At 43.4% G+C, this 14,110-nt stretch overlaps 1 protein-coding gene across 1 annotated transcript in view; it reads right to left on the minus strand.

Annotated features, from left to right (window-relative positions):
- Positions 1–3,870: 3,870 nt before the first annotated feature.
- Positions 3,871–14,110, minus strand: part of LOC115099592 (vomeronasal type-2 receptor 1-like) — a 41,578-nt gene continuing 31,338 nt past the window's right edge. The window contains exons 4-6 of the mRNA XM_029617327.1: positions 9,579–9,800; positions 8,299–8,422; positions 3,871–4,868 (exon numbers count right to left, since the gene is read on the minus strand). Of these exons, the coding sequence (XP_029473187.1) occupies positions 3,871–4,868; positions 8,299–8,422; positions 9,579–9,800 (1,344 nt within the window). The remainder of the gene's footprint in view (positions 4,869–8,298; positions 8,423–9,578; positions 9,801–14,110) is intronic.

Raw genomic sequence — 14,110 nt, forward strand, 5'->3', positions numbered from 1 at the left:
TCCATCAACAGCCTCTCCTCCATCAACAACCTTCTCACATCCATGCAACTCGCCCTTAACTCTGCCAAAACCGAGCTACTCCTCATACATAACCATCAAACCTTTATGCTTAACACCCCCACTGACCCCCTGACTACTTCTCTCCTCTCACAACCCCCCGTAAGGAATTTAGGTGTCCTACTCGACCCCTATCTGAACCTCAAAAACCACATCACATCGGTTATCAAGGGAGGTTTCTACAAACTCATGATCCTAAAAAAACTCAAGCCCCTTCTCCACACCCATGACCTCAAAACTGTCATACAAGCCACCTTAACAGCTAAGTTAGACTACTGCAACTCCCTGTATCTGGGCCTTCCCTCCTCCTCTATCAGACCCCTCCAGGTACTGCAAAATGCCACTGCAAGGATCATCAGCAATTCACGCAAATCAGATCATATTACCCCTATCCTCAAAAACCTTCACTGGCTCCCTATCCCCTACCGCATCTTGTTCAAAGCCATCACCATTACACACAAAGCCATTTACAACCACAACTCCTCCTGGCTTAATGAACCCCTCCAACCCACACAACCCTCACGCCCGACCAGAACAATTCATAAATGTACTCTCCTAGTTCCCTCTCTCAAGAAAGCCCGCCTCTCGACCACCAGGAATCGCGCCTTCTCCATTGCCGGCCCTAAGCTCTGGAATGACCTACCGCCCAACCTCCGTATGGAATCCTGCCCCTTCAAATTTAGAAAACAGTTAAAAACATGGCTCTTTCATCAAGCCTTCCCAGATTAACATTCTCACCCCCACAGACCCCCGGTAACCCCCTCCCCACCCCCCTTGTATAATTGCATATGTGTATTCTCATTTAATCGTATAACTGCCTCCACCCTTTCGATTCCTGGCTCCATTTGTATATTATGTATATTATTTATAGTATATCTTGTGCTCCTTTGCATTTAATTAACATGTTACTGTTCCTATCGCCTTCTCCCCTTCCCTATCTTAGTTTGGGGTCTCCCCTCTGACCCCACGTTCTTAGTTTTCCCCCCACCCCACCCCCTGTTATTTGTATTTTCTACCTTTTGTTACAATGTAAACCGATATGATGTGTATTTTAATGTCGGTATAGAAAAGTTGTTAAATAAATAAATAAATAAAAAATAGCCAAATATTCCCCCATTTTCAACCTGCACGATTTTCATACTTTCTGCCAAATAGACAGTCAGACCAATTTATGAGATGTTCCACGCTGTGGGGGAAGAACATTTCCTGGGAAATTTTCCCATGTGTAATTTTTCCATGGAAAATTTTTAGATTTCTAAAAAAATCTGTATTTTTTTTTTAATTCATTAGTAACAATGCATGGATGCGAGTATTCAGCAATGCTGGCAATTTCAATGTAACATTTAATTGCACATAGGGAGGGTAATTTTATAAATAGCCATTGCAGGAGTAATCTCTGCAGGTAACCTTGTGCTTTGTACCCGCAGACTTTACCCTAAATTTTCAAGGTGGACTTCCGCTCAGAACTCTGCTTTGAATGTTTGTGGGTTGTCCCTGTCTGCGCACTCACATGCAGCAGCTCCCGAGCAGGGGCAACTCTCTGCACGTGCGTTTACAAGCCCGCTTTTGAAAATCCCAAGCATGGGCATCCCCGCTCCCAACTCCACCTCCACCTCCAGCAACTCCTCTTGCTAATGTGCCGTAAAGGAGCAGGCAAAATGGGGTTTCAGGTGTAACTCTTACGTTCCACAACCCCGGAACTGATTTTTCAAATTTCCACTTAACGGGCAAAAATCAGGGTTTCAGGTCACTTTGAAAATCAAGCCCTTACGTGTCTGTGATTACAGCATGGGAAGTGAATAGGGTGGTAAAAGAACACGCCAAATCAGATCACCAATCTAGGGCATCAGGAAATCGTAACAGAGGAAAACAAATGTATGCAAATGAGAAAAAAAACTGGGACAATTTTCCAGAAGTTTTTCAATTCGAAATTTTCCAGATACCCCACATCTCTTGTTGTGCTACAGGAGTGTCCCCCCATCTAGACACACCAAAGAACCCCATAACTCCTCCCCTCTGAGGAGTCCCATGGTAGCTCCACCCAGTTATACCTGCGGAACTTTGAAACAATTCATTGGTTCCTGCAGAAGGCTGGAGTAGTTCACTGTGTCTACTGCCTGCAGCCAAGCAGCTCTGTACCAAATCCCTGGAGACCACTCTTGCAACCCTCGTGAATGGTCTTCTCCCTTCCCTCTCCTCCTCTCGTCTTCCCCCATTTTATTCCCCAAAAGCATTGCTTCCCTCCATCTCATTACTTTGATCCAGTCTTCTCTCTAAACACTGTCCCAGTTTTGCTCTTCTAACATTTTCACACAAATGATAACCTCACATATCTCTCTTTAATTTTTCTGTGCCCTACAGCCTCCACACAAATCCCTCAATACCTTCTCCTTCTTGTCAAGCCATTCTGCACCCTAGGTTTTTAGGATGTACTGTGTAATATCTCTTGATAGGATGTAGTATCATTATGTAACTATTTGCTCTCCCACTGCCCCTGACACTGCTGATAAAGCAGTCCCAGGAATAAGAAGAGCTTCCTTTTTTGAGTTATCCTGGACTGCCTGAAAGTAACCCTGGAGGATCCTGCAACCTGAACTTACGGCCATGAAAAAGCATTGCAATATTTGGAGAGAAAACAGATGAAACCCTGGATGCCTTGCATAAGGGATTCCCTGCAAGAAATAAGGAGAAGACCCTGCCAGCAGAAGAAACTTATTTTCTCTGACCGATGAGCTTTGAGAGGGCAATTTTCAACGGCCTACATTCTTTTAACTTGCAGACTTGAGCCCAAATTCTTCCAAGAGTATTTATACGCAGAAATCCGCTGTGTGCGCGGAGTCCCAGGAGGCACCCATGCACAGAGTTACATCTGCTGGAGAGCAGATTTGCACGCATACTTTTGAAAGCTGAAAGTATGCACGGAAGTCCTTTTCCCTCCCCAGCTCTGTCCCCGGAGTGCCTACTTACTATGCGCAAAATTGAGTTTCATGCACGCTCTTCCATGCATGGATTCCCCCCTCCCCAAAATGATTTTCAGTTGGCAATTTGTGCCGTAGAATTAGAGAAGGTGCACTTGCCGGCTTTTTCTGTGCTAAAAATTGAGACATTGTCAGCCATAACCTGGCCTAGTTGAAAAAAATTGGGGAGTTTTTTGTAGGCCTAGGATTAAAGAACCTTTACCATAAATTGAGTTTAACATGTTTATACTGTAGTATATAAACCACAAACAACCGAGCCGTGGCCAGCACTCCATGCCAGGAACTTAAGAACTCCGTCTAAAGAATTTCCTGTTTAAGTTTATGGGCATCCCTCCCGACGCAGCCGCTGGCGAAACACGGGACCGTGTCGGGGGACCCCGTGTGCATGAAAAACTATGCTTTATAACAATGGAGTTGCCAATTTCTGAATAAATGAAATTAAATACTCATATATTCCTGAATGAAGTGTTTGGGACTGTATTACTCACTACCAGCATTTGTGTTGGATTTATATACTGTAGTATATGAAATTATCCTTTCTTCCATAAAATCTCTTTTTAAGAAAGATTTCATATTCTTTCTTGACAAAGTATCTTTCAGATTCTAATGCAGTTTTATAGGTACATAGATACTGCATCATTTCATTTAGCTTAATTTTGAATCATGTTCTCTTTCTGCTCCTTTCTTGAGAAGAGTTAATATACTGAGGTGCAAACAAACAAATTAAATAGCGAAATGAAAGGTAAAAGTGATCACCTGCAAGTGACTGGGGAGCTAAACAAAAGCAACGAGACTGAAACCATTGATTTTAAATTGGTCTGCTAAAGAGTTTGTGCTACTCGTCAAGGACAACAGTAGAAATAGTGGCATTATTGACCTCACTGGTGATAGAGGCAGAGGTTGGTGGAGCGCTTTTATCATTCATTCTGGCTTTGCCTCCTACTATTTCTTCGGTATTTCTTTCCGGTTTCACCAAAATTATATAACATTTAGGGACAAAAATGCAACCAAGCAGCCCAAAACTTGATGCCAATATAGCAAATATTTCAACAGCCACTTTGAACTTTCCTCTGGTACTTAAATAAGCAGGGACAAATGATATCCAGACTATAAAGAAAACCAACATCCCGAACGTGACAAACTTGGCTTCATTAAAGTTATCAGGTAACTTACGTGCTATAAACGCAGCAATGAAGGCTAAAATGGCCAGGAAAACATCAAATCCAAACATAGAGCACAAAAATTCAATCGAACCTTCATTGCACTCAAGAATGATCTTTACATTTTGAGATTCCATATTTTTATAAACACGTGGCGGTATCAGTAGTAAGTAGGCAACACAAATGCCAATTTCAATTGTTAAACCGATGAGAGCAATACATTTTTGATGGATAGGCTTCACTGGTATTTGACCAATTTTTTCTGGAGATTTAGATTTGATCGCTCTGGATATCAGCATCAATACAATTGTTTTTCCAAACACGCAGGAGAGACAAAGAGAAAATCCAAGGGCAAGAGTAGTCTGGCGTGCCATGCAAGACCATTCCTCCGGCTTGCCGACAAAAAGTATTGAAGTTAGCAAAGTAATGACCAGTGAGAACTGAATCATAATGCTTAGTTCTCGGTCATTTGCCTTTACAAGCGGTGTATCCCTGTGCAGAATGTAGACGATGGTGACAGCGAGAACTAAAAGGACGCCAAATACAGACAAGGCTATCAAGGTAATCCCCAAAGCTTCCTCATAAGCAAGAAATTCCACCTCCTTCAGCATACACTCATTTCGGTAGACATTTGACCAATAATCTCCAGTGCATTGCATGCATTCTCTTGCATCTGTTGAACAAATAACAAGAATTAAGATCTGGATGTTTATCAGAATAAACGGTAAGAGGCTTCTCAATTTTAGTAGGTCTCTGTCAGGCTCAAAAGATCGTACCTGGGAACCTTTGAGTTATGGTCACCCTGAGATCGCTGTTGATTAGCAGATGGGGGGGGGGGGGGTTTGGTAGGAATGGAATATGTATCAGCTTTCTCTCTTTCACTCTCCCCCCCCACTTCTCACAGCTTTCTCTCTTCCACCCCCGCCCCTACCCCCACAGTTTCTCTCTCTTTCTTCCACCCATCACCATCACCTGTCCCCCCTCCAGAGATGATCCCAGCATACTTCTCCTTCCTCTCTCCCTGACCCCAGCATCCTCCTTGCTCCCGCCCCCTATAAGTCTCAGCTCCATGACTTATGCATCTTCACTCTACCCTTGGCTGCGTGAGTCCCAAGGCCTGGAATCAGAGCTGCGGATTGTGTTTTGTGTGTTGCAGGCCCTCTCCAGTTTCTCCCCACATGCTGCTTGCAGTGTCTGCTCCAGGCTCGCCCCACTTCTCCTGTTCTCTGCAGGCTTACTGAGGAAGGGGAGTGGCTGATCTGAATACAGAGAGGCCCTGAGATTTCTAGTGTTTCCCCTGAGACCCTGCAACTGATGCAAATTCCCCTGAGTCTCAGGAGTTCCCAGGTCTGCAAATGATTCTATAAGCTTCTTGGCTGAGCCTATTTACACATGTGAGCCTCTTTGTTTGCCAGGCCACAAAATGGAGGATGCCACAGAAGTGAATCACTTTTAAAAACACAGCTTCTTAATTTTTTTAGACTGAGTATAGACATTTGTTCATCATATTAAGCTTCCTTCTGAGTGTCTTAGATACATTTTATTATTTTTATACTTATCTGGACCCAATGGTATTTTTTAGCAGCTGAGAGTATGCCTGGCTGGTGCTTAAAAACCTCTTTGGAAGATGCAATTGTACATTTTCTCAAAGTCCTTTCAGATGAACCTAAATATCTCTTGCAATTTTAAAATCATTTTATCATTAATAAAATTCAAACTTATGCCCTCTAAGCCTACTATTCTTTTCTAGTTTAAATAGTCTCTTGGGCAAATGTATAGTGTGTATGTATGGTCCTCTTAAATACAACTCAAGATTGGCATTCCTACTTTGCAACCAAGCAAAATAATCTTCCTGGTGCCTGCCTTGTTCCATTAATTCTGTATCATTCTCCTAAAGTACTAGGCAATGTACAGACCATAAATATAATGGTAAGGTTGTTTCATTCATTCTTAGCGAGTCAGGAATATTATATGTACAGAGGGTAATTTTCAAAGGCATTTGTGCAAGTAAAGTTTTATGAAAAGAAATGGCCATTTGAAAAATTGTCTGCCAGTTGTACAAACCAACTTAAGGGTGTCCTGCCTGTTCACAGGCAGGTTTACCTGCAGCGGGCAGCGTCATTCCTGGGGGCAGAGTTAGGGAAGTGTTTTGACTTTTGTGCATGTTTTCACATAAACGTTTCTGTACACAGTTTAGCAAGTGTCAATATGTGCAGGTAGTTTTCGATGGAGCAATTTTCGTAGTGAAGACGAGCGTGTAGGTTTGCTTGGAACATCGGTGTAACTGCTGTCCATATTTGCCAGCTACCACTAACAGGTCGATACTGTAAGACCGCGGGAGAGCGGACGAACGCCCGCTCTCCCGGCGCGCGCACCGGCCCTTCGCCGGTGCGGGCGATTCAGTATTTAAATGAGGCGACGCGGTGCAAATGAGGAAAAGGCGGCGCTAGGAGCGGCGCTAGGAGCGGCTAGGAGCGGCGGCTGTCAGCGGGTTTGACAGCCGACGCTCAATTTTGCCGGCGTCGGTTCTCGAGCCCGCTGACAGCCACGGGCTCGGAAACCGGACGCCGGCAAAATTGAGCGTCCGGTTTTCGGCCCGACAGCCGCGGGCTGAATTCAAATTTTTTTTTTTTTTTTTTTTTACTTTTTTTACCTTTGGGGACCTCCGACTTAATATCGCTATGATATTAAGTCAGAGGGTGCACAGAAAAGCAGTTTTTACTGCTTTTCTGTGCACTTTCCTGGCGCCGGAAGAAATTAGCGCCGACCTTTGGGTCGGCGCTAATTTCTTAGAGTAAAATGTGCGGCTTGGCTGCACATTTTACTTACTGAATCGCGCGTGCATACCTAATAGGGCCATCAACATGCATTTGCATGTTGAGGGCGCTATTAGGTGCCGCGGGTGGGCCGCGTGTTTTCCTCCCCTTACTGAATAAGGGGTAAGGGAAAACACGCGTCCAGAGCAGGCTGACAGTGCGCTCCGACGGAGCACACTTTACTGTATCGACCTGTATGTGGGCTCTTACAAGATCACACACCCCCCCCCCCCCCCCCCCCCAGGTAGGGTGCAATTTTCAAATTCTCTGCATGAGTGTAAAGTTTGTGCATACATTTTACCTTTAGATTTTGCACCATTTTTCAAAGGGAAACTGTCACTGTGAAAACTGCCAAAGGAAAAACCCCTCACAGAGATTTAAAATCCCAAACCTTGTGTATAGTTCTCTTCCAATGACCTAATTCTACCCAGAAACACCTCCACTCAAATGTGGGGTGAAAGCATGTGCTCTATAAAGCTCCACACATACTTTATCCAACACAAAGGGCGGGTCATTTTCAGACCGGCGATTCACGTGGGTGTACCGTTCTTTACCTGTGGAAATCCTTTTGAAAATTGCCCTCATTATAAAGACAATCTATAATGTATGTGCCCAGCACTGAGCTTGTGGCAGGCACTAAATGCTGCTATATCAAATGAATTTCCTTCATTTTTAGTCACATATAAACTGACTAACAAATGAAAAGCTACAATAGGGTTTATCCTCAACTTATCTTGTAATGAAAAGGTTTCTGAGGGAAAAAAAAACCTCCAAGAATCCTGTTATAATTTTCTGAGTTAATTGCTATTTTAGTGAGTTTTATTCAATTGTAATTTATTACATATTTATTTATATGATCTAAAATGTAAGGACATTTTGTAATATTTGATGTTAAATGTAATTAATTTAGTTTTCATTTACTTATTTATTTGATTTGAATGTTGCTATGTATTGATGTCTTTTTATTTAATTATTCTGTATTTTGCTGATATGATTGTGAGCCCTACAGAGTTTCCTTTTGAAGATGGAGTGACATATACCCATAAAAAAAAAATAAAACAAGGAGGAAAATAATCATATACTCATATTCTTCTCTAAGCTCACATAAATTCCATAGTGATGTGTTCCTGCCTGTCGCTTGATACTCAGGTTGAAAAGAGTAATATTATATATTCATCCCTAGCTGCCACCGCCCAATAAAATAAATATGTGCTCGTAGCACAAAACTGTACAAGTTACAGCAAATGCTTCTTTGTGGAGTAAAAAGATTTTATTAGAAAGTAATACCTGTTTCATTAGTTATCTCTCCTTCTGCACATTGAATGCAGTCAAAACAGCACACCGGTTCCCCTTGTCGGATGCCCTTCCTGAAGCCAGGGACACAGCTATCGCTGCATACAGAACGAGGTGACTGGGAAATGCACAAAATAAAGAAACTTTTAGACAGCAAGAATGAATTTATGCTTCTAGGTAAGATTTGTGTGGAGACCGCACCTTCAAAAGGAGATAAACAGGATGGAGTCGGCCTAGTAGATGGCTACTAAAATGATCAATGGTCTTCGTTCTAAAGCACATGGGGACAGACTTAAAGATCTAAACATGTACACCCTGAAGGAAAGGATGAAAAGGACAGAGACATTTAAATACCTCCAACGGCTTTGCAAATGCAAAATTTCATGCATTAAAACAGCAACTCACGTGTACAAAATTTCAGAAATGCGAATGCGCACACTGCCATTTTAATGCCTAAAATCTCATTTGCGAGGCTGCTCATAGCTTCACACTTTGGCCCCAAAGAAGCAATAGATCTCTTCCCTTCAATAACAACAGCAACAACAAATCACGTAAACTGGCATTCTGAGCAATCTTCATCTTTCAAAAACTAATAATCGCATATGTTTAACAAAAAAGCAGTATTTCATAAGAGCATTAATACACTGCAGAGCATTGCATATCAGAGAATATTAGCATTTAAGGTATGCGGGAGGTGGCTGGCTTCACTGTGTTTTTTGGATCTGTTTTGGGAGTGGGAGGAGAAGGTCTGGCAGTTTCTTCCTGCTCCTTTGTGCTTCCAATTCAGTCATGAACCAGTCCTGGGATCTAGCACCGTGAACCTTATTCTCAATTACCTGGGGATTTTTTTCCTCCTCATTTTATAACCCCTCCCAAAGTATTTTTCTACGGTCATTGCTTGGACAGATTCTCAGCCTGAGCTTCTTCCAGAGCCCTAAAATTGCAGGCTCTGTATCCGGCCACTAGGGGTCACCCTGGCATCACAACGCCTTCCCACAGCATTACCTCCTCAGCATCTCCATTCCGGACCGACACGGAGAGTGGAAGACCTGAGCCAGGAATCAAACCCAAGTCTCTCCACACTGCCGCCATGGAGCCACCAAGGCCGGGCCCCTGACTTAATTTTGTGATTTCAGCACACCCAAAGCATAAAGGTGTTCTGATACACAATGACCTGCTAGTATTCTTTCTCAGTGAGTGACTATCAGTAGTGGTGGTAAAATATAAAATGCTATTTTACACTGTGTGTGTAAAATGAGGCAATTTTCACTAACTTTTCCTGTCTCCGTATTCCAAAATATGGAGCTATTTTGTATCCTCAAATCAAATTGTCCAGTTGAGGAATTGAAGCGTCCAATCTTCACGTAAGTGATTTTCCCATCAAATAACTGCCAGTTTAATATATCATACTCTCCATTCACATCACCGTTGTCATCAAAATTCATTTTCTCCTCAGCAAAAGTTTTAAATGTAACATGTTTCAAGTAATACATCAACTAGAAAGCAGAGAAAGAGAAATAATGTCAATTAGACAAGTACATTTTTTCAGTAGAAAGACATTGGCTGACTATTATTTCTATGCAGTGCTCACACTACACCGCCATCACCCAACGTTATGAGAAATTAAAGGTCCTATGTGCTAAAGTTTTTCACATATTTTGTTGTCTGTGGGAATAATTTTTAGTGCATGTGGCCCAAAATCGGAAATATTTCTAAACAGAAATAAAGTGAATTCTGCCTTGTCTTCTATACAAAGCAAATGCTTGTTGTTTTCCACATGGTTTAAACACATTTGCATGTAAGGCTGATCTTTAAATTGAAAACCTCACTATGTATGTAAGAGAGATCCAAGATGGCATCTTGCTGCTAGCAGTGAGTTTGTTGAGCTCTAATCGTTGACCTGATTTACCTTGCCCTGTAAAGTATGGGCAAATGAAAAGGCAAAGTGCAAGTCAACCCTGCCCAACTCATGCCTACTGCAGTGTTCCTTCAGGTGACCCTTGGCGGCTTGGTTGCCCACTTCTCAGTGGTTTTCACACAAGCCATGCTCTTAGTTGAGCCATATATGTCAGTAGATATATTAATAACTTGCTCAGTCCCAAGATGCACAGTGGCCCTTTGATTCTGGGAGAGACTGGGCATCCATGGAAGGAGTGCAGTGATCAGCATCCATTGGGGACCTGCTCCAGTGCTGTCTTCCCCAGCTATGGTGACGATGGGAGATGTTGGATGGCCCCTCTAACATGGCCATGACAGATACTGAACTCAGCTAGATAAACTTGAATGGAAAAGAGTTAGGAATCTTTCAGAGGGTTTTGGTCAAGTCATAAGTAGTACTTTTGGACTCTGTCTGAATATCATCACCACCATGGAGCAGTCATGGTGACATAGTAAATATTATTATCGCAAAAGATTGATAAAGTGTTGCTTGTTACTGTTAATTTGCAAGCTCAGATCTTATGGCATGACAAGGCTTTGAAGAAACGGGGGAAAAGCTAATTGGGCAACAACTTGGTGTCCAGTCTTGTAATGATGCCATAGTTAAATGCAAGTTAGCTGTGCATCAGAAATTAGAGACCATAGGAAATCAGGGAAAATGCCTGAATTGAAGGATTCTGCATTTCCTTAAGGCTTTGTCTGTAACCCCTGAAGGGATGCGGAGGGGATATCTTTTGAAAAATCTCAAGATCCCACCAGAGATTTATCCTCTATTATGAAGGCATTTTATCGTTATCAAGTGAAGAGAGATCAACAGGAAAGAGAAGGGAAACGTGGAACAGGTCATTTTGCTGTGAACAGTTCAAACTGAACTGGGAGAAGTCCTCAGACGTGGAAGGGGCTCGTCTTGGAACATGATTAGGATTGGATTTTGAAGCTGTTTTCTCATTATCTTTTCTTGGTCATAAACTTTTTGTCTTTCCAGATTTATGTAAGCTAACACAACAAAAGTGTAAAATGTTTATAGCTACGAGGTGGGAAGCTGTCTCCCTTCGAGAACACTTCTGTCTATGATTTCTTTGAAAATGTGTGTCAAAGTTTGAAGGAAACATGCAAATTGTTTGTGAACAAAGTCAGTTCAAAGATTTTCTTGCTAGTAAAGCTAGTCCAGCAGAGACCACCCAGACAACTTTGATCCTTGGTGGCTGCGAGGGTTTTGCTGTGTGTTATTTATTATAAGCTTTCCTGGAGGCTTGTTTCATACATCATCTGTTTCCTTTTCTTCTTGGTTCTCTGCCTTATTTTTCTTTAACTGGATCTCCCCTTTCTTTCTCTGATTAAATGTGTTATGTGGCAATCGTATAAATTTGTTTTCTAAGAATTAGATTATATGCTTAATGTTTTGATTTGCCTTTATTGTCAAATGAAGTTTTTCTGTTTTGGGGGTATACTCTCCAATCTCCAATGCATATTGTTAAAATATCAAATAAATAATTAAAATGCAGAGTAAACAAAAACAAAAAAATTAAACTCATTATGTGGCAGAATAAAAGGCAAGTATTCTGTGGTATTAGTTTGGCATTCAAGATGTGTTTTCCAGAAGTGATTGTTATGAAAGAGTGGTCTTAAATAAAAATTGATGATGCTGATGATCTATCTCCTGCTCTAAGATACTTCAATTGAATCTGAAGATTTCCCTTTTCTTCCTCTTTGCCCTAGCTCATAACAACACTCATGCCACCCACCATAGACTCGATCGGTCTCATCATTCCACTGCTCTGTGCTGCTACCGCCAGGCAAAAAAAAAAAAAAAAGATTGGGTAACTTTTTCCTAAATCTAGCAGTGCATGCCTTAGCTCCCGTCACCTTGTGGTTGAACCCGTCCTGCTATATTTGTGTGCTGTGACAGTGAGAGGCATGGGGAACAGCATGCATTTGTTCATGCAAATATCCATTTGGTAAGAACGTTTCCCATTGTATGTTGCAGCTTTTTGCCTGCTTTCTGAAGATAAAGAAGGCTTATGAGATTGGGGTGTATAGGTGTGTGTGTGTGTGTGTGGGTGTGTGTGTAATGTTTCTGTTTGGTCTATCCACATCAGTTTTTCAGGACATGTCAGGGGGATATGAGGATTCTGACCACGGTGGTTTATTTTCCAGATCCATGCGTATGTACAGACCGCGGACTCATGAGTGTGTGCATCCCGAAAAGTAGGCTCCATTAGTTCTAGATAGAACTTCTTCTTTATCAGGGAAACCTTGTGGTCAATACTATATTGAAGCAATGAAGAAAAGTGGGTCTTTGCATAGGCGTCAGCTCTGTGAGCTTTGTGGGTGCTCGAGCACCCCGATATTGTCTCCTGCACGCCTGTAAATTGAGAGCTGCAGGACTCTCTGGGAAGGCCAAAAAGAAGTTTTTCTGTCCCCTCACTACAGCTCCCACCTCCCCCTGCAGCCTATTGTCTGACTAAGCGTCGAGAGCGTGAAGAACAGCAGCAGCAGTGCAGGACAGACAGGCTTCCTGAGGCGCCCAAGAGATGGAAATGGCTGCTGACCCAGGGACAATGAAAGGGGCTGAGAGGAGTGAGGAGGAGATGGAGTGCAGGCTGGGAGATGAGAAGCTTGGCTGTAAAAGGGGATTACTGGCGGGGAGAGAGAATACCTACTGTGAGAGTCTGGAGAGGAACTGAAATAAGGAATTCTGGCTGCGAGAGGAACTGGGAGAGGAGTAGAAACAGGCTGTGAGGGTGGGAAGGGTTAGGAGAGTAGCAGAGTGAAGGAAAATGGGCTTTGAGAAGGTGGAAGTAGCTGAAAAGGGAAAAGGGGGGTATAAGCTGGGAGAGAGGACATGGGCTGTAATAAGAGCAGCTGGAGTGAGGACTCAGGTGAAGGAAGCCCAAGAAGAGGTAAAGAGGACTGGAAAAGGAGCTGTGCAGGATGAGGTGGGAGACTGATAGAGGAGGTCAACCAAGAGAAGGGCTGGCAGAAGAAAGGGGATCAGGTGGAGGGAAGAGGCAAAAAGGTGAGGAGAGAGATGGAAGAGGAAAGGGGGTGAGACTAGGAGAAACTGAGAGAAAATAATGAGCTGTGGAGAGATGGCCTGTTGTAACATTTTCGGCCGGTCGCAGAATGTCCCGTGACTGGCCACATTTATCACCCAATGCCATGGCCCACCCACACGAAGGACGCTGCCATTCCATCTCCCCCTTGACTCCTTAGGGATGCGCACACATGGCACACCTGTTACTGTACTTACCAGTCCCGCGACAGGTACTCTCTCTGCCAGCGCCTAAGGATGACGACATGCAGCTGGGAATTTAAACCTAGCCGCGCTACCACCAGTACACTGCCTCAGCCACAGATCCTCTGCAGCCTTGCAGTGCACATTGCTAATTCTAGATCCTGCCTGCCTTGTTCCTGATTCTACCTTGCCTGATCCAGCCTTGCCTCATTCCTGCCTCCTGCCTTGCCCTGTCCCAGTCCCTCTCTTGCCTGCCACGGACACGGACCACGCTCTTGCCTGCCACCTGGTATTGACCGTTGCTACGGACAGCAACTATTCCTTGCTCAGTGCCTGCCCTGTCTCTTGGGCCTGAATCTGGGAACTGATCGCTGCCTGCCCTGACCTCAGCCTGTCTCTGGCCATTCTCACTCTGACTGCCCTTGGGGGTCTATTATCTGCTGGCCCCTGGACCCCAACAGCTCAACCCATGGGGAACAGGGCTGGTATAGGTAAAGGTCCAGCTCAGTCCCAGCAAAGGGCGTGTCCATCCGCTGTCGGTGTGGGCCTAATAGGTTCGCCTATTACGCTGCATCACTACACCACAGCACAAAGGGCTCACAACTGTAACACCAGTGGATAGAAATATGC

The sequence above is a fragment of the Rhinatrema bivittatum genome, chromosome 9 (genome assembly GCF_901001135.1).
Source record: "Rhinatrema bivittatum chromosome 9, aRhiBiv1.1, whole genome shotgun sequence".
NCBI lineage: Eukaryota > Metazoa > Chordata > Amphibia > Gymnophiona > Rhinatrematidae > Rhinatrema > Rhinatrema bivittatum.